This window comes from Ranitomeya variabilis, chromosome 2 (genome assembly GCF_051348905.1).
Source record: "Ranitomeya variabilis isolate aRanVar5 chromosome 2, aRanVar5.hap1, whole genome shotgun sequence".
NCBI lineage: Eukaryota > Metazoa > Chordata > Amphibia > Anura > Dendrobatidae > Ranitomeya > Ranitomeya variabilis.
The window spans coordinates 211,907,464-211,929,029 of record NC_135233.1 but is presented as its reverse complement, the minus strand read 5'-3'; the positions used below and the strand labels follow the sequence as shown (position 1 = coordinate 211,929,029).

The 21,566-nt window shown below is 42.4% G+C and overlaps 1 protein-coding gene across 1 annotated transcript in view; it reads right to left on the bottom strand.

Annotated features, from left to right (window-relative positions):
- The window catches only part of ADGRD2 (adhesion G protein-coupled receptor D2), a 385,952-nt gene that overhangs the window by 78,103 nt on the left and 286,283 nt on the right, over nt 1-21,566 (bottom strand). Inside the window, exons 22-24 of the mRNA XM_077283561.1 lie at nt 9,314-9,367; nt 7,242-7,356; nt 5,863-5,921 (exon numbers count right to left, since the gene is read on the bottom strand). Of these exons, the coding sequence (XP_077139676.1) occupies nt 5,863-5,921; nt 7,242-7,356; nt 9,314-9,367 (228 nt within the window). The remainder of the gene's footprint in view (nt 1-5,862; nt 5,922-7,241; nt 7,357-9,313; nt 9,368-21,566) is intronic.

The window sequence follows — 21,566 nt, the reverse complement described above, 5'->3', positions numbered from 1 at the left end:
TATGATCTATACTGTGTATAGAAGTTGAAAAGGCAGTAGGCCCTGGCTGAACGGGGCGGTCCTGTAACAGAAAGGAGAGGCAGTAGGTCTGGTGCCGATAGGACAGGCGGTCCTGCAGATTCAAAGAAGGAGAATGAAAAAAGTTAATTTACCTTATAATGTGATTATAGGAAGGTCTTTGGTGGATACAGAGTGTATGTCCTTAAAGGCAATGTTAAAGTATTGTTCAGCAATTTTTGCACTTAGTAGAATACCCGGTTGGGTAACAGGAGTTATTTATAGCCTGTAATCTATAATGTTTAATGTTTAACCATGTTTTGTAACATTCAAGTATTCTCACCTCCCATAAAGGGAAGCTTGTTCAAGTATACGTATTGTTATTTGCACTCAACAAAAATTGTATGTCTTTTTGCTAAACTTGTATTGTTGTTTTCTTCTCAGTCCCGGAGTACTGTGTTTAACCAGGGGGGAGTGCAGCGCCCCAGAGTCCTGGTCGTTGCAGTACTGTGGCTCCGCCACTATGGGGAGCTATGGTGCGTCCGATGGCACTGAAGGAGTTCATCTGATCAGGTATCACAGACACCAATACATTTCACAGCCGGGCCTCCGGGGGGAGCTAAGGGTGCTATTCATTAGGCCACTCCCCACCATAGTGGGTAAACTGGGGGTCAGGCAGGAAGTTAGATCAGAAAGCTGACTGGGTTGGAACCAGGCAACACCTTGTGGCAGAGGGTGTTGTAGGGGAAGATACAGTAGGGTCTCTGTCAGGGGTGGGATCCTGACAGAGGCTTGGCAACGAGAACGAACGTAACGGGACCGTGCCTGCTCCGGGTAGCGGCAGTGCCCAAGAAAGGATTAGAAGAGAGATAGATTGTGCTGAGTGAGAGACAGGATCACGCAGGGGAGAGATACCAGTGGGAGTCGTGCTGTGGGACCGAGGCGGCATCCTGCTGGGGCGCACTGCCGGTGGCCGGAGCGCCGAGGGAGTGGAATAGCATTCAGCTTCAGGCAATGCTCCGGGCAACGGCGGGGCAGTCGGTCTCGGGCGGGCTGTCTAACTCAAGTCACCTATGAAGTCTTGGGAGGCAATTGTGGGAGAGGGGCGTCTCTAGGGTCCCGGAAGAACTCCAAGCCTACCCGTCAAACGGGTGCCGTTCCTACCCGAACCTCAGGGAGGGACGGAGGATTAGCAGAACATCATCTAGTCGAGTTGTGAGGGAACATCAGAAACAGACACAACAGTTGTGGGATACTTTCCGTAAGCACAGCAGGGAAGGACTACAACACATAGCGCTAGGGGGAAGGCACAGATTTCCTCCTGTGAAGAGAACTCTGGAAGTGTCATTGGACCGGCCGGACTTGCGCAGCCTGGTGAGCCGTATTCTGGATTGAGGACCCAGAGATCTTCAGTAAAGAGGTAAAGAGACTGCAACCTGTTGTCCTCATTATTTACCGCGACCTGCACCCCACAACTGCACCGTTACAACACCCCTTATTGCACCGGACGTCCCCCACTGACAGACAGGGCCACGGACCGGGTCTAGCCACCGTGACAACCCCAGAACTGAGACTCAGTGGCCCGGCTCCGGGTACCCCTCGGCCCTGCGGCGGTGTGGGGGCGCTCCATAACCATAACCCTAACCACACCCCTAGCCCGAACACACCCCTAACCCTAATCCCAACCATACCCCTAACCCCAACACACCCCTAACCCTAATCCCAACCATACCCCTAACCCCAACACACCCCTAACCCTAATCCCAAAAGTAACCCTAATCACACCCTTAACCCTGACACACCCCTAACCCTAATCCAAACCGTAAATGTAATCCAAACCCTAAACCTAACTTTAGCCCCTACCCTAAGCCTAATTGGAAAATGGAAATAAATACTTTTTTTATTTTATTATTTTTTCCTAACTAAGGGGGTGATGAAGGGGGGTTCAATTTACTATTTATAGCGGGGGGGGGGGGGGGGGTTTAGGGGATTTCTATGATTGTCAGCTGTCACACACTAAAAGACGTTTTTTATTGCAAAAAATAGTTTTTGCGCCTCCACATTTTGAGAGCTATAATTTTTCCATATTTTGATACACAGAGTCATGTGAGGTCTTGTTTTCTGAGGGACGAGTTGAAGTTTTTATTGGTACCATTTTCGGGCACGTGACTTTTTTTTATCGCTTTTTATTCCAATTTGTGTGTGGCACAATGACCAAAAACCAGCTATTCATGAATTTCTTTTTGGGGGGGCGGCGTTTATACCGTTCCACGTTTGGTAAAATTTGGTATTCTTCAGTTAAGTAAGATTACAGCGATACCTCATTTATATCATCTTTTTATGTTTTGGCGCTTTTATATGATAAAAACTATATTATATAAAAAATTATTTGTGCATCGCTTTATTCTGAGGACTATAACTTTTTTATTTTTTGGCTAATGACGCTGTATGGCGTCTCGTTTTTCACACATGTAAATATTTTTTTTTTTACTTTGTCCCAGGGCGGGACATCATGTTATAGTGTCAGATCGCTAATCTGACACTTTGCACAGCACTGTGTCAGATCACCGATCTGACAGGCAGTGCTGCGGGCTTGCCGGCTCCTGCTCTTAGCAGGCGCTTGCAAGCCACCTCCCTGCAGGAGCCGGAAGGAGCCCCACAGCCATATTGGATCCGGGACCTGAGGGAGGAGGACATAGGAGACCCTCTGAACAACGCGACCACATCGCATTGTTCCGAGGGTCTCAGGGAGGCAAAAAATTAAGAGACCACTGCAAAATTTTCAGTTTGTCTGATTTTTCTCTTTATAGGTATATTTTTGAGCAAAATGTAAATTGTTCTTTTATTCTGTAAACTACTGACAACATGTCTCCGAAGTTCCAAGCAATAAATTTTGTATTTATTTTCTGAAAATGAGAAATGGTCAAAATAACAAAAAAATGCATCGCTTGCAGACCTCAAATAATGCAAAAAAAAACCAAACAAGTTCATAATCATTTAGAAACAACAATACTAATGTTTTAACTCAGGAAGAGTTCAGAAATCAATATTTTGTGGAAAAACCATGATTTTTAATCACAGCTTTCATGAGTCTTGGCATGCTTTCCACCAGTCTTCACACTGCTTTTGGGTGACCTTATTCCACTCCAGGTACAAAAATGTAAGCAGTTCTTTGTTTGATGGCTTGTGACTATCCATTTTCCTCAATTACATTCCAGAGGTTTCCAATGGGGTTCAGATCTGGAGATTGGACTGGCCTTGACAGGGATGTGATGTGGTGGTCCTTCATCCACACCTTTATTGACCTAGCATGGCGCATTGTCCTGCTGGAAAAACCAGTCCTCAGAGTTGGGGAACATTGCCTGAGCAGAAGGAATCAACTGTTTTTCCAGGATAACCTTGTATGCGGCTTGATTCATACGTCCTTTGCAAAGATTAACCTGTCCAATTCCAGCCTTGCTGAAGCATCTGCAGATCAACACCAATCCTCCACCAAATTTCACAGTGGGTGCAAGACACTGCGGCTTGAACGCCTCTCCAAGTCTCCATCTAACCAGTAGACGACCAAGTGTTGGGCAAAGCTGAAAATTAGACTCATCAGAGAAGATTACCTTACTCCAGTCCTCTATGGTCCAATCCTTATGGTCTTTGGCAAACTTCAGCCTGGCTCTCCTTTGCTTCTCATTGATGAATGGCTTTTATCTAACTTTACATGACTTGAGTCCTGCTCCTAGGAGCCTGTTATGAACTGTTCTTGCCGTGCACTTCACCCCAGCTGCCATTTGACATTCCTTTTGTAGGTCAGTTGATGTCATCCTGCAGTTGCTGAGTGACATTCGAATAAGATGACGGTCATCCCGGTCAGTGAAGAGTTGTTTTCGCCCTCTGCCGGTCTGTAGCTTTGTTGTCCCCATTGTCTGCTACTTGACCTTGTTAATGGACTGCCATCTTAGAGATTTTATGGATGAGGCAACATGATGCTCATTGTGTCCCTCTGCTAGTAAAGTCAGAGTTGAGCCCTTTTTTTCCTCACTCAAGACTTTTCTTTTCAACTCCTTTGGCATGGTTAAAAGTTATTTTTTTCATTCCTATTACTTTTGGGATATTCCTAGCACTTCTTTTGCCATCCAGCTTGTCCTATTGCAAGAGGATTGTGAAAACCACTGTAGGGTTTTTTACACTTTCCTACAGTAAATAAGATTTGGTTCAGGTGATCACCTAATCAGAAGCACATTAAGTAGAGTGGTGTACTCTGGTAGGAATTCAACTGACACTGGAATGGAATGGCTGTCAGACATGTAGAGAAGCTGATCTTTATAAAACTGTGCAGTGGTCTGTTAATTTTTGCCAGAGCTGTATGTGTATATATATATATATATATATATATATATATATATATATATATATATATATATATATGATGTTAGTAGGCACACCCCATCAACAGAGCAAAGCGGAAAAGGAGCTGCTACCCTGTCGTTGTCAGCAGGAACCACTGAATCTGTGCCAGCAGCATCACGCACAATAGATAGGTAGTAAATAATTATAAGTCCTAGAGAACCCCTTTAAAGAGTTTTCCAGGACATTAACTCCTGGTACCCCCACCGACTAGCTGCCTGACTTTTCTTTTCCCTCATATCTACTGTCAGAAGAGAGCCAAGACACCCCCCACATATTACAAAAGTGGCCAATTCAGATCACTTTTACACTAATAATGGAGAGTGTAAGGAGACTGAATGATCATTAATCAGGTCTATTATGCTTACAGTACTGTACAAAAGTTTCAGGCTGGTGTGGAAAAATGCTGTAATGTAAGGAAGCTTTCAAACATAGAAAAGTTAATAGTTTATTTTTATCAATAGCTAAAGATGTAAAGAGAACAGTTAAAGAAAAAACAGATTTACAGATTTTTTTATCATGTTTTACACACCTGCCTAAAACTTTCACACTTTGCCATAGTAAAATATGTATATTTTTATTAATTATTTTTTTTCCACACAGTTATATAGGTTGAAAAGAGGACACTGGTCCATCTGGTTCCACCTTTCTCCACCAGTTGTACATTCTTTATCTCTAGATTATCTATACCCCACAATGCCATTTGTTTAGCGAAAAGTATCCTACCCTTTTATAAGAGCTGTTTTAGTGTAGGCCAGAACTACCTCTTGTGGCCGTCATTCCACAGTCTGACTGCTCTAACTGTAAAGAACCCTTTCCTATTTAGCTGCCGAAATCACCTACTGTATTTTTTGGCTATTTTTTTCCAAAAAAATTTGGGAGAAAAGAGGGGGGTGCGTCTTATAATCTGAATGTAACTTGGGGAGTGGCTAAAGTAGAGCAGGGTCACAGGAGGCTGACAGCGGTGGCAGGAGTGCGGCAATGCTGCGGGCCCATGGGCTGGGAGGGGGAGGTGTCCCAGAGGTGCCCCGGAGGTGCGAGGCAGCAGGCCCTGGGCTTTCATTAAGTGTTTGGTGGTGAGCAAAGTCTCTGATAAGATATATTACAAAGTTTCCAATTTTCATGTGGTCTATTGATTTACGGGGGAAAACACAACAGTTACTCTTTAAAAGTGTAGTTCAGCCTTAGACTTCAAGTCTGCAGTCACTCTATATGCACATCACATACTTGTGGTCATGTGGCCACCGCTCTTGGCCCCGGCACTAGAGAATCCTTACAGTGGACACATTGCTCACTGTGAGAATTCACAAGTCTGCACAGAGTGACTGCAGATTTGTAGCCTAAGGCAGGACAGTCCCTTTAAGTCCTGCAATCCTTCATACCATAGTCTTGTATTGAGTTACCCCATGTATTTTGTGCATGCATTGCAACAAATTAAAGAAAATTAGTCTATTGATCGTAACTCACTGTGTTATCTGTTGACAAGATAGAATAAATGTTAACAGGCTGTTTGGATACCACGTGTCCTGAAAAACAAGTATACAAAACTTTGTTTAGTCACAATTACAGTATCCTTTGTAAGTTTTGCCTTCATGAGAAATCTTTTACATTTTTAGAACATTTTGTCACTTATCTTTGTCCTCCTTGGTTATATTGCACATTTATAATTACGACTTAATCTCTTCACGCAGCAGCCCTCATATGGCCATGTGAGGGCTTGTTTTTCGCAGGACGAGTTGTACATTTAAACAATAGCATTGATTTACCATATTGTGTACTCGAAAATGGGAAAAAAATTCCAAGTGCAGTGAAATTGCAAAAAAATGCAATTCCACAACAGTTTTTTGAATTTTTGCTTACCATGTTCACCAAATGCTAAAATTGACCTGCCATTATGATTCTCCAAGTCATTATGAGTTCGGAGATATCAAACATGTATAGGTTGTTTTTTATTTAAATGGTGAAAAAAAAATCCAAAGTTTATTAAAAAATAAAAAATTGCATAATTTTTTTAGACCTGTAGCGCCTCTATTTTTCGTGATCTTGGGTTGAGTGAGGGCTTATTTTTTGTGTACTCAGCTGACATTTTTAATGATACCATTTTGGTGTGGATACGATCCTTTGATTGCCAGTTATTGCATTTTAATGCAATGTTGGGGCGACCAAAAAATGTAATTCTGGTGTTTTTACTTTTTTTTTTTTTTTCGCTGCTCCGTTTACAGATTAGATTAATTAATTTTATATATTGATAGATCGGACAATTCTGAACTCGGTGATACCAAATATGTGCATTTTTTTTCATTGTTTTATTTTGAATGGGGAGAATGGGGGGTGATTTGAACTTTAATTTAAAAAATTTTTTTTTATATTTTTAAAAATATATTTTTTTTACTTTTCACTTACTTCAATAGTCTCCATGGGAGACTAAAAGCTGCAATAACCCGATCACCTCTACTACACACAGGCTATGCTCAGATCGCCTGTGTATAGCAGAAATGCTCACTTGCAATGAGAGCTGACCGCTGGGCGGCGCTCATACCAATCTGGCAATGACAATCACAGGGGTCTCCTGCAGACCCCAGGTTGTCATTACCAACCCATCGGCAACCCTCGGTCATGTGACATGGGTACCGATGGGCAGGATTAGTGATGTGCTTCAGAGTGACAGCGGCATTTAACAGGTTAACAGCTGCGGGTGGATCATGATTCCACCTGCGGCTGTTAGGGGCACATGTCAGCTGTTCAAGCGCCAGAGACCACAACAAAGGGAGGGACATGTCGTGAAGAGGTTAATTATGGTTTATAACTATTTGCCACATGGCTCATCCACAGCTCTGTACACTTACCCTTATTACTGCTGATTTTTGAAGGTACATGTGATAAGTTGCTGATATATGGTTTACCAACGTCCGTAGTGGTATTTCTTGGGCTGGATATATAATTTGTTGGCTGAGAACAGTTCTGAAATTAAAAATAAATCCTATGATACATCATTCTACAAAGACAAAACATTTTAACCACTCTGCCTTTAATTATTTTAAAGAACTTAAAGGATACACAAATTGTTTTCAATTGTTCATATGTTTCTTAAATACAAAATTACAAAACTCACAAAACCACAATCCATGTAAATGAGCCAAAAAACATAATTATAAATATCTCCAATAAGGAAAAAACTTATTCAGGCTAAGTAAAATGTACAATAATTTTAATAATACAAGTAAAGTATATAAGCAAATTTCATAAAAATACAAAAGATAAGGCTAAAGATGGGAGGAATAGAACTAAACATCAACACGTGTGAAAAAGACTTTGGTATACTAATAGATCACATATTGCACACGAGTCAACAGTGTGATGCAGCAGCAAAAAAGGCAAACACAGTTCTAGTATGTATTAAGAGTAGAGATGAGCCAACCTTTCAAGGTTCGGTTCGATTCGCCAAACGTCCCGAAATTCGCCGAACAGGTTGACAAACGAACCCAAACCCCATTAAATTCAATGGGAGGCCAAGTCCAACATATACACAACACTTTATGGGGTGCCAATCAGCTTCCCAAACCATTAAAATTAGGGTAACACGGAATGAAAAGTGGCATCAATTGACCCACAGTAGAAATTTGCTAAATGGCACAGCAGCAGTCAGTCATGGGCTATGCATGAGGTATCAGGGTGTGGGCCAGCATTTACTACTTTGAACTGAAGTTTCAATGAAGACCTGGTGGTTAAGGGAGTGGTGTAAGCCTTCTTTGCTGGGAGCCCTGACACCTCATAAAGTGGCATCAAATTCCATAGAGCAGAAATATTATAATAGGCCTCTGACACAACTTCCACTAAAGGCAACCCACCAGATGGAGACCCAACTTTGAGTCTCCACATTTCAAAGAAATGTTTGCCATATCACCAGGTGTAGCAACAGCAGACACAGATGACACCACAAAGAGGGCACAGACTGCAATAATGTGAGATCAATGCATGACACTAAAAACTACACCATCGTCTAGTCTGCCCAGTCTGCGACTGGGGTGCAAAAGTCATTGGAGGTCGACAACTTGTTCATTTTTATAAACGTTAGGTGGTCTAGATTTTCAGGCGACAGCCGAAGGCGCTTATCTGTCAGGAAACCACCAGCAGTGCTGAAGACATGTTCCGAGAGAACGCTGGCTGTTGGGCATCACAAAACCTACAAGGCGTGACAGGCAAGCTCAAGCCACTCTTCCATTTTTGAAGACTCGAATGCAAAAGGGTACAAATTCCCCCGATGGCATTGATATTGAGGTCAAGATACTCCAGCACCATCCTCTCCAGTCGTTCATGTCATGTCAGACTTGTACTCTATACTGCTGGTGCACAAGCTTGTCTAAAATATACATTAAATGACTCACAGAAATTGCTTATGCTGCTATAACACTGCTGCTGTTAATGTTTTTGTGATGACGCCTTGACGTTACAGGGGTTGGAAGTCTAGAACTGCAATGCACACTGTGTGCCTCACTAGTGTCTTGGGGAAAACCACTCTTAAGATTGTCTACAAGTGAAGGTCGGGCGGGATTCTCTCTGCGGGGTTGGAACCCGTGTCTCATTAATGGAGAGGATGAGGGCACAGGTGGAGGCCCTAGAGGAGGTGGAGGAACCAGAAGCAGCACAGGAATTGTTAGATACAGAGGTTTGTCCCGCAAGCCTTGGGCAAGCCATAGGGATTCAAAAACTTGTTGAGCAGCCCCTTGATTGCCTGCCTCCACAGCCATCAGAGTTACCCAGTGCTCAATCAGTGAGAAGTGCAGGATGACTGGGCGCTGGCTTATTCAGCAAGACAGTTGTTCAGTGCAGCAAACTCCGAGTTGCAGGGTCTCAGGTATAAAGTTGTCAGTTTCACATAATATCAGATAATCTTAAGTACAATTATTCGGTGACTCACTGTGAATGATAAGGCTTTTTTCTTCTCCTTCATTCTCTGAATGGCATTTCTTACCTAGATGGAAATAAACATGTTTACATGAAAACCTTTTACACAAATTGGCATTTTATGATTTAACATTTAATAAAACTTTGTTTTTTATTTCTTATTCTTGTGTTACACCAAGATTTGATTATTTTACAGCTACGGTCCAAAGGAATATTTTCAGCTGTATATTAGCAATACAAAAACTTTCAGTGTGTTTGTTGTACACGTGTCATTATTATTTCTTTTGCATAATGACACATTATACTTTATGGGGCGGCAAAAAAAAAATTTGGACAAGATCTGGATGCCATGCGAGTCTCATCCATGTTTTATCTGATTTTCATTGACTAATACCAAGAGAAGCTTGATAAGCCTACATTAGGAATTTTATTACATTCATTTTTACATGTTTTAAGATACATAAACCAGAAAAGTATGACAAATGGACAAGCAATCATGATAAATTAGCAGTTTTCTTTGTAAATTGACTACACTGAGACTGTGCCTAATATTTTTTTTGGATAAGTGTTAGCCAAATCTTACAAAGCAATGTTTAGGAAATTTTCAAGAGTTTTAGGTTATGCTCCACAATGAGTTTTCGGTGAGTTTTTTACGCTGCATATTTAATTAGCACTCATTAGCAAATAGATGTCTTAGACCACATGAAGCTGGTGTGCTTACTGAGATTGAACAGCCTTTCCACATGGACTATCTTTCTGCTGTCTGAGAGCTTTAGATGGAGTTAGACAGATTGATGGCTATCAGTACTAGGTACTTATATGCTATGTAAGGCCTTCTTCAATTTTAATTTTTGGTAGTTTTTAAATTGTACTTACAGTTTTAGATTATTTATGTCAGGGTCATCCCATGTCAAGTGAACCAATGAATTTTTCCTTTATATTTTTAATTCTTTTTAGATTTTGTTCTCTGGTAATAGTGTGTAAGAGAAGGCAAATTATGAGGAAAAAGAATTCTATATATTTTTAATTAATTTTCAAAGTTTTGACAAAATGTGAATTTCTGTGTTGCCTGCCTTTACATTTCTACTCATAGCTCAGGCCAGAATCAAGATAAAAAAACGGAAATACGCCATTCAACTCCTATCAGTACAGGCTTTCACCCGATATGTCACATGAATATCTTTGTTAATATTTTACCCATGCAGACTCAAATGCAAAATTTTGAGAAGCATTTTTAAAAAAACTGTAGGATTTAAAAAAATAAAATAAATAAATAAAAATAATCCCATGTGCCTCCTATGGTCCTAACCATATCTGTACCAAAATTCAAGTTGGGATCTCAAAGGGATCATACTTCAAAAAAATAACTATATGAACAGTGTCAATTTGAAGATCTCAAATTCAGATCTGTTCAGCCTGCGGTCTGAAGGTGAAGGGTCTGTATTAAAAAAAAACCAAAACAAAACAAAAAAAAAAGTCATGACTTCTACGGATCCTAAACCAGACAAGTCAATAAATAAATCTATGGTGAATATAGTGAAAAGTTTTTACAATAATGGTGAAGTGAGCTGAATTATGCCTGATAGGAAAGACACGTCTATGAAAGTGAGCTGTAAGAAAATTCATGTCCATAAGAGGCTGGTTCTTGCCAATTTGAAAGACCTATGAATTTTATTTTTAATTCATCTTCTGCCAAAATTGGCAGAATTTGTACTCTCCGACAGTATCCCCTATTAGGTATACAACAATGGTAGTCATAGTCGCTGTGATCATGATGCATTGGGAAGGACGAAGAAGGAGCACTTTCTGAGCTTGAACCATACACTCATTGTGCCCATATGAAGTATAAATTATATGGTCATAAATTAATTAAAGTTGTTCAGGATTAAAATTGAAATTAGATACCTCTTATTTATGGGCTGTGCCTGGCATTGACTCTTCCACTTATGCTTTTTGAGCTGTAAGCAGCTCTTCATCATTGCTACATATAAAAGTATCTTTGATAAACTAAGATTAAAAGGTTATACCGGTTCTGGAAAATATCATAGTTGCCTGGAAGCGAGCCTTGTTTTCCATGTACCAGTACAATCAATTCACTGGAGAAGACGGGTAAGCTGATCTAACTTGTTCTAAGTTGCTTTTCCACACATGATAGAACATAAGTGATTGACAATGTAATGCATATAAGACATATATGGCTCACAACCTCTATGACTGTAAATAAAAGAGTACAGTAATTCAGTATATAGCCTCTTACCAACCAGAGATAAAGACAAGGTCAAAGACATCAACTTTCAATTGTCTAGCAATGTTGCCATCAAGACAATGCATGCTGTGGAAAGCGACATCTCCAGTAGCATCTGCCCTGATGCCAGATCACACAGAGTAGAATGAAGTATGAGCAATTTCAATATGACATAATTAAATGATTCCATCTGGATCTGTGTTATGCAACTTAATTTGCTTCAATTATTCAAGGCATCCAAGCTTCATATAACTACTCCGGTACTAAGATGGTCCACTTTTGTTTAGTGCTTCACAAAGGAGTGTTTCCTGTGTCAACACACTGCATTGACTGTGACTGAGAAGAGGGCTAGCTTAACTGTTAAAATGAACAAGAGTCCTAAAGAAAATTGTAAAATCTATAAAGACATCTCCAGACAGGGTAAATATCACCCTCATATTGAACATATGAGATTAATTATAACTGGGGAAGAGAGAAAGAGCTGACACTTCAACCTCCATTGAAGTAGGGCCTCCTGCCGAAAGCAGGTAATTACCTAAGGGGATCTGATGAGAACCAGCCAAAAAGCCTAGGATTCATATATTCAGAGGCAGAGAAGTAGAGGGGCTTCCTCTGTAAAAATAATTCAGCTTCCTCTGTTCAAAGGACTTGTCCAGACACTCTGGAGCCAGTGGTCAGTGATGAATATTGAGTATTGCTTTTATCCAGTATTTATGGGAGATATATTTTTGGTGTTGTAGTAAAAAGAAGCAAATAACACATTCACTCACATGACTGTTAAGGCTAGACAAATGCCTCCAGATTAATATCGGGTAAGGTGGATAATGCTATCCATGCTAGGTTTCACCTCTATACAAAAGTAGAATCGTGAAAAGAAACATGACAACAATATCTCCCGAGTGGGACCTCCAGGTGCAAAAATATCCTGAAAGTTGGGGATCTCACAACCAGCCCCCATTAGCTCACTAACGAGAGGTAACTTGATCTAATAAAAAGAAGAATTTGGGTTTGTATCTGGTAAGACCTGGAGGGTACAGCTTACTGTGGTTCTGTCAGTTTTCCTAAAAAGGACTACCTCCCTCCATTAAGCTCTCTGGCATTTCCATGACCATGGATCCAGTTGGACATTTGTTTTTTTTTCACTTGGAAAAGACGCCGCTACGGCGTTGAACCGCTTTGTGACTAGTCTTACTTACCGGTAATGGGATGTTTCAGAGCCCATGGCTGCACCATGAGAGAGGGGATCTGCCCTTCAAGGACTGGAAACCTACAGACATAAAAGGGCGGCACCTCTCCCATGCATCAGTTGGATTACAGAGCATGAGAGGACCTCTCATGGGTAATTGTAAAATATACATTAATCCAAACCTCAAATAATTACTCAACCATGATTTTATGCAAGTGGCAGAACTGCTCACCCACAAGTGAAGGGTGCTGTCATGGGCTCCGAAAAATCCCATTATCAGTAAGTAACTAAGACATTATTCGATTTCCCATGACAGCACCACAAGAGAATTACAGAGAAGAAAGAGTTCAGGGAGGGACAACAGCCTGAAGCACCCTTCTCCCAAAAGGAAGGTCGAAAGTGGCACCCATATCAAGCCTATAGTGTTTATAAAAAGTGGAAGGAGAAGACAATGTAATTGCCTTACATATGTGCTCGATCAACACCTCCAATCTTTCCACCCAGGAGGCTTCCATGGCCCATGTAGAGTGAGCCCTCAGACCTTCTGACACTTGTATAAGCTAATGAAATGGCCACTCTGATCTACCTAAAGTGCATTTTGAAACCTTATGTCCCTTCCTAGCACCCTGCAAGGACATAAATTAAAAATTATCCCTTTTACAAGGATTCATAACTGATATATATTCCATGGAGCTTCTCCTCCTACTAATTTCTAGGGTTAGTACAGAAGGAGGGGAGAACTATCTCCTGTAATCTATGAAATTTGGAAGCTGCCTTATGTAGGCAAGATGGATCTGTCTTCAAGATAACCCTATCCCCCAAAAACTGGGTGGAAGGTGGAAGTCTGGAAAGGGTCTGAATTTTACTAACCCTTCAGGCAGATGTTAATGCTGCAAGAAGGGCAGTTTTCAGGGAAAGTACTTTTATTGGGATGGACTCAATCGGCTTCATCTGCTGCTCGTGTTTACTTCCATCTACATTTGCTGGACATGTGAGCTGTTGCTGCTCTGCAAGAACCTGAGACTATTACCCAGGCCTCCCTGGCTGAGCTAAGATATTATTTGAACTGCCTTATAAGCATATCTATCTGTGTTTTGGACTAAGCAAGGACTTATTCGGGTCAAGTATCCTCAAGAATAATTGTGCTTTATAGACTTCCTGCGTGATTGCATTTTCCTCTGAAGTTTCCTATAGACTGCTAAGCTGCATTTAATATTTACTCCAAGTGTTGTGGACTTGAGATTCTCTCTGCACCTGTTTTAATCACCGTGCGATAATATAGACTTTACTACTTATAAAACTGTGTCCTGTAGTTGTCTTGTTCCACGCAAAGAGTCTCCTGAGTTATCCCCTATAATTATTAAAGGATACTATAGCCTACAAAAAAAAAAAAAAAGGAGACTGCTGGAACAATGACTGCAGAAAGCAGACTAGAGCAGGTGTTTTCTATAATTAGATCACTGCAGAAAGATGTGGAAGGTCTGCAAAAGAAGTTTAGAAGCTTTGAACACAATCAACAAGTGTTTGGACAGACTTTGCAGGACTTAAGCACCCGCATGGCAGCCCAGGAAAACAAACTTGCTGGCATAGAGTCCCAGTATGGACGGGCTTTTCAGGACATAAGCACGCAAATAGCTGCACAAGCGACTTTTCCCTCTGGGCAACCGCCACCAGCTAGCCCACCTAAGTTGCCCCCATTCAGATTTAATGGCGATCGCAACAAATTTCATGGCTTTGTGAATCAATATATGCTATATTTTGATGTGCATGTTGACCGTTTTCCTAATGATAGATCCAAAGTATTGTGTGTAATAATGCTGCTGACCGCACGAGTGCTCGCCTGGGCGAATCCGATGATTGAGTCTCGTGACCCACGGTTAAATAACTTGGATGATTTCTTGGCCGCTATGGCATTAATGTTTGATGATCCTAATCGCCATGCAACCACTGAATCTGCTTTATTGTCTTTACGCCAGGCAAAACGTTCTGTTATTGAGTATGCTACTGAATTCAGGAGATTAGCGGTAGATAACCAATTGGGACAGTTATGCACAATTGCCTATTTTTAAAAGGGGTCTGTCTAGTATTGTAAAAGATGAACTAGCTTGCTCTGAGTCACCACAAGAGCTAGAGACATTTATACAGCATTGTGTGCGCATTGACATTCGCATTACTGAGCGTAGGCAGGAGAAGTTTGCTGCATATAACCGTATTTCTAACTTTTCCCTTCCTTCCAAAGAGCCTGCAGGTAAAACATCTCGGGAGGTGGAGGAGGTGCCCATGCAAATTGATTCCGTTCAGAAGCGCGAGATCAATGAGCGCCGGGATCATCGCCTTCGTGAAAGTCTATGTTTCTACTGCGGCCAGTCCCAGACGGCCTAACAAGGTGCTAGCAGCGGTAGGGGAGTATGACAACTGTGATGATGAATCTGACATCTCTGAATGTAGCCTGCCTTTAAACGCTGTATTCCATTCACTTTCTATGACTCCACCCCCCAAGGAGCTCAAGGAAAAGAACTCTCACTGTTCTCTCCCTATTAAGATCCTGTGTTCAGGACACTGGATTTCCAGTGCAGCTATGATTGACTCTGGTGCAGGTGGCAATTTCATGGATATCGCATTTGCCAAGGAACATTGTATTGAAATTCAGCAAAGAGCCTCTCCAATTACCATGGAAACAGTGGATGGGTCACCTTTAATCTCTGGGCCTGTGGATCAGGAGACCGTACCCCTTGAAATTTTGTTGGAGCCTAATCATCAGGAGCAACTTTCTTTCTTGCTAATTTCTTCTCCTCATTTTCCTGTGAATATAGGCATTCCTTGGTTGCGTTCTCAGAACCCAATTATCAACTGGGAGACCAAGGAGATTATCTTTCCAACAAGGAGCAACTCCGCATTAACAGAAGCTGTCCCTGAGTCCACGGCTACGGAACCACATGTACAGGTGTTTTCTGTACCTCCAGCATATAAAGAGTTCTCTGACATCTGTGACAAGAAGAATGCAGATCAGCTTCCTCCACACAGGCATTATGACTGTCCCATTCAGTTGCTTCAGGGGCAGCTATTCCTTTTGGTAACGTATACCCTTTGGCGGCACCTGAGCTTCAAGCCTTAAAGGAGTATATTAATGAAAATCTGGCCAAAGGCTTCATACGTCCTTCTTCCTCACCAGCAGGGGCACCTATCTTTTTTGTAAAGAAGAAGGATGGGACCCCGAGACCCTGTGTTGACTATCGGGAACTCAATAAGGTAACCGAACGAAACAGTTACCCTTTGCCTCTGATTCCCGAATTACTGGAAAGAGTCCGCCATGCTAAGGTGTTCTCTAAACTGGATCTTCGTGGGGCTTATAATTAGGTGCGTATTCGTCAAGGGGATGAGTGGAAGACAGCATTCAGATGCCGGTATGGACACTTTGAATCTCTTGTGATGCCCTTCGGGCTTTCTAACGCCCCTGCAACATTTCAACACCTTGCTAATTACATTTTCAGAGATTTGTTGGACCAGTTTGTAGTGATCTATTTGGACGATATACTAATCTTTTCTGACTCTCTACAGGAACATGAAGAACATGTCAAAACTGTTTTAAGACGTCTGAAAGAGAACCATCTGTATATTAAGCCGGAGAAATGCGAGTTCCATCGTTCTGACATACAGTTCTTAGGTTATATCATCTCTCCCCAGGGGCTGAACATGGAATCTGGTAAGATTCAGGCTATCCTTGACTGGCCGGTACCCAAGAACGTTAAGGAGGTCCAACGTTTTATTGGTTTTGCAAATTTCTACAGACGCTTCATTCGAAATTTTTCTGATATTGTCCGTCCCATTACTTCCTTGACAAAGAAGGAAAAGCCCTTTAAGTGGTCATCACAGGCTCAAGAAGCTTTTGATCGGCTTAAGATCTGTTTCACATCAGCACCGCAGTTAATACACCCAGATCCAACACTTTCTTTCATTGTGGAGGTGGACGCTTCTGATAATGCTTTGGGGGCTATTGTCTCCCAAAGAACTGGAGAGAAGGGTCTGTTACATCCTTGTGCTTTCTTTTCCTGTAGACTAAACTCAGCAGAGAAGAATAACGACGTGGGAGACAAGGAATTGCTGGCTATTATTGCGTCTTTCAAAGAATGGAGGCATCATCTGCAAGGAGCTGCACAACAGATCATAGTGCTAACTGACCATCGCAATTTAGAGTTCCTTAGATCCGCTAGATGTGTTTCTCCTCGTCAGGCTCATTGGAACTTATTTTTAAATCAATTTAACTTTGTTATCTCGTACCGTCCAGGTTCTCGTAATGGGAAGGCTGATGCTTTATCCCGAATCCATGCTGCGGATTTCCATACCTGGAGCCCTGTCCAAGACCATTCTATCTGATGCCAATGTCATCGGAGTGATCCACGATCAGGACTTATGGAAGGAGTGCAGGGAGGCCTATGACGGTGATGTATTTCTGGCCAACCCACCTGTGGATATTAATCTTATCTTTAAGGGTGGCATGTGGTTCAGGGATCGACGTATCTACGTCCCTGAGGTCGTCCGACTGCAGATCCTCAAGTTGGTACATGGCTCCAAGTTGGCTGGTCACAGGGGAATACAGAAGACACGAGTTCCTGAGCCGATTCTTCTGGTGGCCAACTTGCCTGAAGGATACCAAGGACTATGTTCTCTCTTGCGAGTTATGTGCTCGTTACAAGACTCCTCATGTGGCACCTATGGGTCTTCTACAACCATTACCTGTTCCATCCCGCCCTTGGGGGTCTATATCAATGGACTTTATTGTGGAGCTGCCTACATCGGGGGGCATGAATACAATCATGGTGGTAGTTGATCGCCTGACTAAAGCTGCTCATTTTGTTCCGTGCACCGGCCTCCCCTCAGCTAAAGATACAGTGAACTTGGTTATACAGAATGTCTTTCGGTTGCATGGGGTTCTGGATGAGATCATCTCTGACCGTGGAGTGCAGTTCACTTCAAGATTCTGGAAGGGGTTTTGCTCTGCACTCAATATTAATGTCTGTCTCTCTTCCGCTTACCATCCCCAGACAAATGGTTAGACTGAGCGTACCAACCAGACGCTGGAACAATATCTAAGATGCTTTGTCAGCATCTCCAGGATGATTGGTTGGAGTTGCTGCCGTTAGCCGAATTTTCATATAACAATTCTCAGAGCGCCTCCACTAAATTTACACCTTTCTTTGCCAATCTGGGTTATCATCCGTGTATCTTACCTAGGTCTCCAATTAATTCTCTGGTTCCTGCAGTGGAGGAAAGGCTGACTGCGATGAGGCAAAATCTGGAGGTTCTGAAGGAATCCCTGACCACCGCTCAAGAACGTTAGAAGAGATCGGCTGATAGATTCCGTAAACCTGCACCCATGTTCAAGGTAGGAGATTCCGTGTGGTTAGCAACTAAGAATCTGAAGTTAAACGTTCCTTCACAAAAACTTGAACAGAAATTCATTGGCCCTTTCAAGATCAATGGTATTGTGAGCCCTGTGGCCTGCCAGCTGAAGCTGCCTAGGACTATGAAGGTACACCCAGTTGTTCATATATCTTTACTAAAGCCTGTATCTCCTAATACCTTCCAGGGACGTGTTGTGCCACCTCTGCAGCCTGTGGTGATTGAGGGGCAAGAACAATTTGTGGTGGAGGAAATTGTTGATTCCAGGATTCACAGGAATCGGCTCCAATATCTGATAAGATGGAAGGGATATCCCCCTGAGGAAGACTCTTGGGAACCTGTGGAAAACATCAATGCCCAACAGAAGATTTCTCGTTTTCATCAGAGATTCCCTGAGGAACCAGGTCCAGGATCGTCCTGAGGCCGCTTCTAAGGAGGGAGTAATGTCAGGACTCTGAACATTTTTTATTACCTTTTGTGCATTACTGCCCTTTTCCAAGATGGCATCTTTGGTCTCATGTGCACTGTGTCTTCCTGCTATAAAACTCCACCCCAGCCTTCAGTCTGTGCTAGAGTATTCTGCCTTGCATCCAGCTCCTGACCTCTGGTGACTCCCAGGCTATATACCTGCTCCTGTGAACCTGTGGGGTTATCCTGCTACTCTGCTCTGAGTTCCTGCTGCATACACCACTTCCAGTAATCCTCCTTCATCTGCTGCTCGTGTTTACTTTCATCTGCATTTGCTGGACATGTAAGCTGTTGCTGCTCTGCAAGAACCTGAGACTATTACCCAGACCTCCCTGGTTGAGCTAAGATATTATTTGAACTGCCTTACAAGCATATCTATCTGTGTTTTGGAATAAGCAAGGACCTATTGGTGTCAAGTATCCTCAAGAATAATTGTGCTTCATAGACTTCCTGTGTGATTGCATTTTCCTCTGAAGTTTCCTATAGACTGCTAAGCTGCATTTAATATTTACTCCAAGTGTTGTGGACTTGAGTTTCTCTCTGCACCTGTTTGAATCACCGTGCGATAATATAGACTTTACCACGTATAAAACTCTGACCTGTAGTTGTCTTGTTCCACGCAAAGAGTCTCTTGAGTTATCCCCTATAATTATTACAATAGTCCTATAGTCCTATCTCAAGACCCTTTTGTAGGAACTCCAGAACCCAACCTACTGGGACTTATGCACCAATAACAGAATTTGAGGTAGACAGAAATTTTCTCCAGGTTCTGGCACAAATCCAGATTCCACGCTATCAGATGCAGATTGGACACTTGTGGATGGCATACAGGTCCTTGAGAGAGGATATCTGGGTGTTCCGTCAGTACCCATGGATCGGTGATCTACATGGTTCTTAGCCTTGAAAACCACGGTCTTCCGGGCCAATAGGGTGCTATTAGAATGATCCTTGCCTTGTCCTCTCTGATATTCCTTATTACCATTGGGATCAAGGCTATTGGAGTAAAGGCATAAGCCAAGTTAACATTCTATCGGACAAGGAAGGCATCCACTACCAGTGGATTCTCTCTCGGATTGAGATAACAGAAATGATCTACCTTCCTGTTGCCCCAGGTGGCGAAGAGATAGACAACCGGACCAGTCCACAATTGTACAGTCCAGTTAAAGATGGACTGATTCAGCACCCAGTCTCCCACCCTGAGATGGTTACGACTTAAAAAGTCCGCCTTGATATTTTCTCTTCCTTATATACCTATAACTCCACTGCCACACGTTCTTTTCGGTTAGATGAATTGTCTATTTAGAAAGAAGGGGACTAGAACCCCTGCCTCTTTCTGACAAGGGAACCTCCACCTGGACCGCCTTGTGCAATAGTTCCTGGACTTCCGCTTACAGGGCCTATTTCGCAAAGGAGGATGGAGGGGGCGTTATCAAGAACGAGTCCTTTGGAAATGAACGAAACTCCAGCCTCAGTCCTGATCTTATTACACTATGGATCCAGTCACTACTTGTTAACTTTGTCCAGGCACTGCAGTAGACCGTCAGCTCCCCACCACCAACACCACCTAGGCTGACAGTCATTGGGATAGTGTCTTGGCCTCTTGAGAGGAGTTTCCAAACATGAAACCCCTACTTTTCCTTCTTCTGTCATCACATTTGACCCTGTCCCTGGAGGACTTTCCACAGACGCATCTCCTCCTGCGGTAGGGACGTCTGCAAGAGGGAACTGACAGACTACGGAACTTTTTCTTGTCATCCCCTGCTTTCTTCAGGAGCTCATCTAAGACAGGTCCGAACAGGTGTTCTCCTTCACAGGGGATGGTGCAGCATTTCAGCCATTAGGCTCTTTGGGCTGCGTTTAAGAGGGCTACAGCTTTTGCTGCCAATCTGACCGAGTCTGCCAAGTAATCAGGCAGGAAAGCTGCATCTTGAATTATTGGTAATGAAGCCAGCATGTTCTCTCTAGAAGCCTTATTCTTAATTTGAGTATCCAGTTCATCCAGCCAGACCATCAATGATCTGGCTGCGCATGTAGCTGCCACTGCCGGTCTTCGAGTTCCCACTGGCATCTCCCAGGTGCCTTTAAGAAAAGCATCTACTTTCTTGCCAGCGGGTATTTTAAATTCCCCATATCCTCAAAAGGCATTGAGGATTTCCTAGAGATTTCCTTAGCTTGCAGAATGCTAGCGTTTTCCAAGTGATCTGTAGCATCGCTTGGAAAACTGATTGACAGGTTGGTCACACTTGTCAAACAGTGTTTGACAAGCGTGACCAACTTTTTACTATTGATGTTGCCTATGCAGCATCAATAGTAAAAGATCGAGTGTTAAAAATAATTAAAAAAATTTAAAATCATGATATTCTCACCTTACGGCGTCCCGCGCAGCTTTCCCGCTCCTCGCGATGCTCCAGTCCCAGTAATGCTTTGCGGCATGACCCCCAATGATGTACGGTCTCGTGAAACCGCACGTCATCACAGGTCATTTTCGCAATGCATTGCTGGGACCGGAGCGTCGCGAGGAGCGGGAAAGCTGTGCAGGACGCCGGAAGGTGAGAATACCATGATTTTTTATTTTAATTCTTTTTTTTAAACAATTATATGGTTCCCAGTCTCCTCTCCTCCACCCTGGGTAAGTGGATCAATGCATGTATGTGTGTGGAATCACTGCGATTCCGCACTTTAATGAGCGTTTTATTCTGGAATGCGATTCTGCCGCGGAAAAAAAAAACGCAGCATGTGCACAAAAAATGCGGAATGCATTCTAAAAATAGGATGCTTAGCGTATGCGTTTTCGCAGTTTTATCGCGTTTTTATAGCGAAAAAAAGCGAAAAAAACAAGGAAATTCCTAAACGTGTGCACACAGCCTTAATGTTATGTGATTGTATATACCATATTGTTTTGTTCCTATTTTGTAACATCTTTGCATATTTATTTTTTTATTTTGTTATATAAACACTGCCCACCTT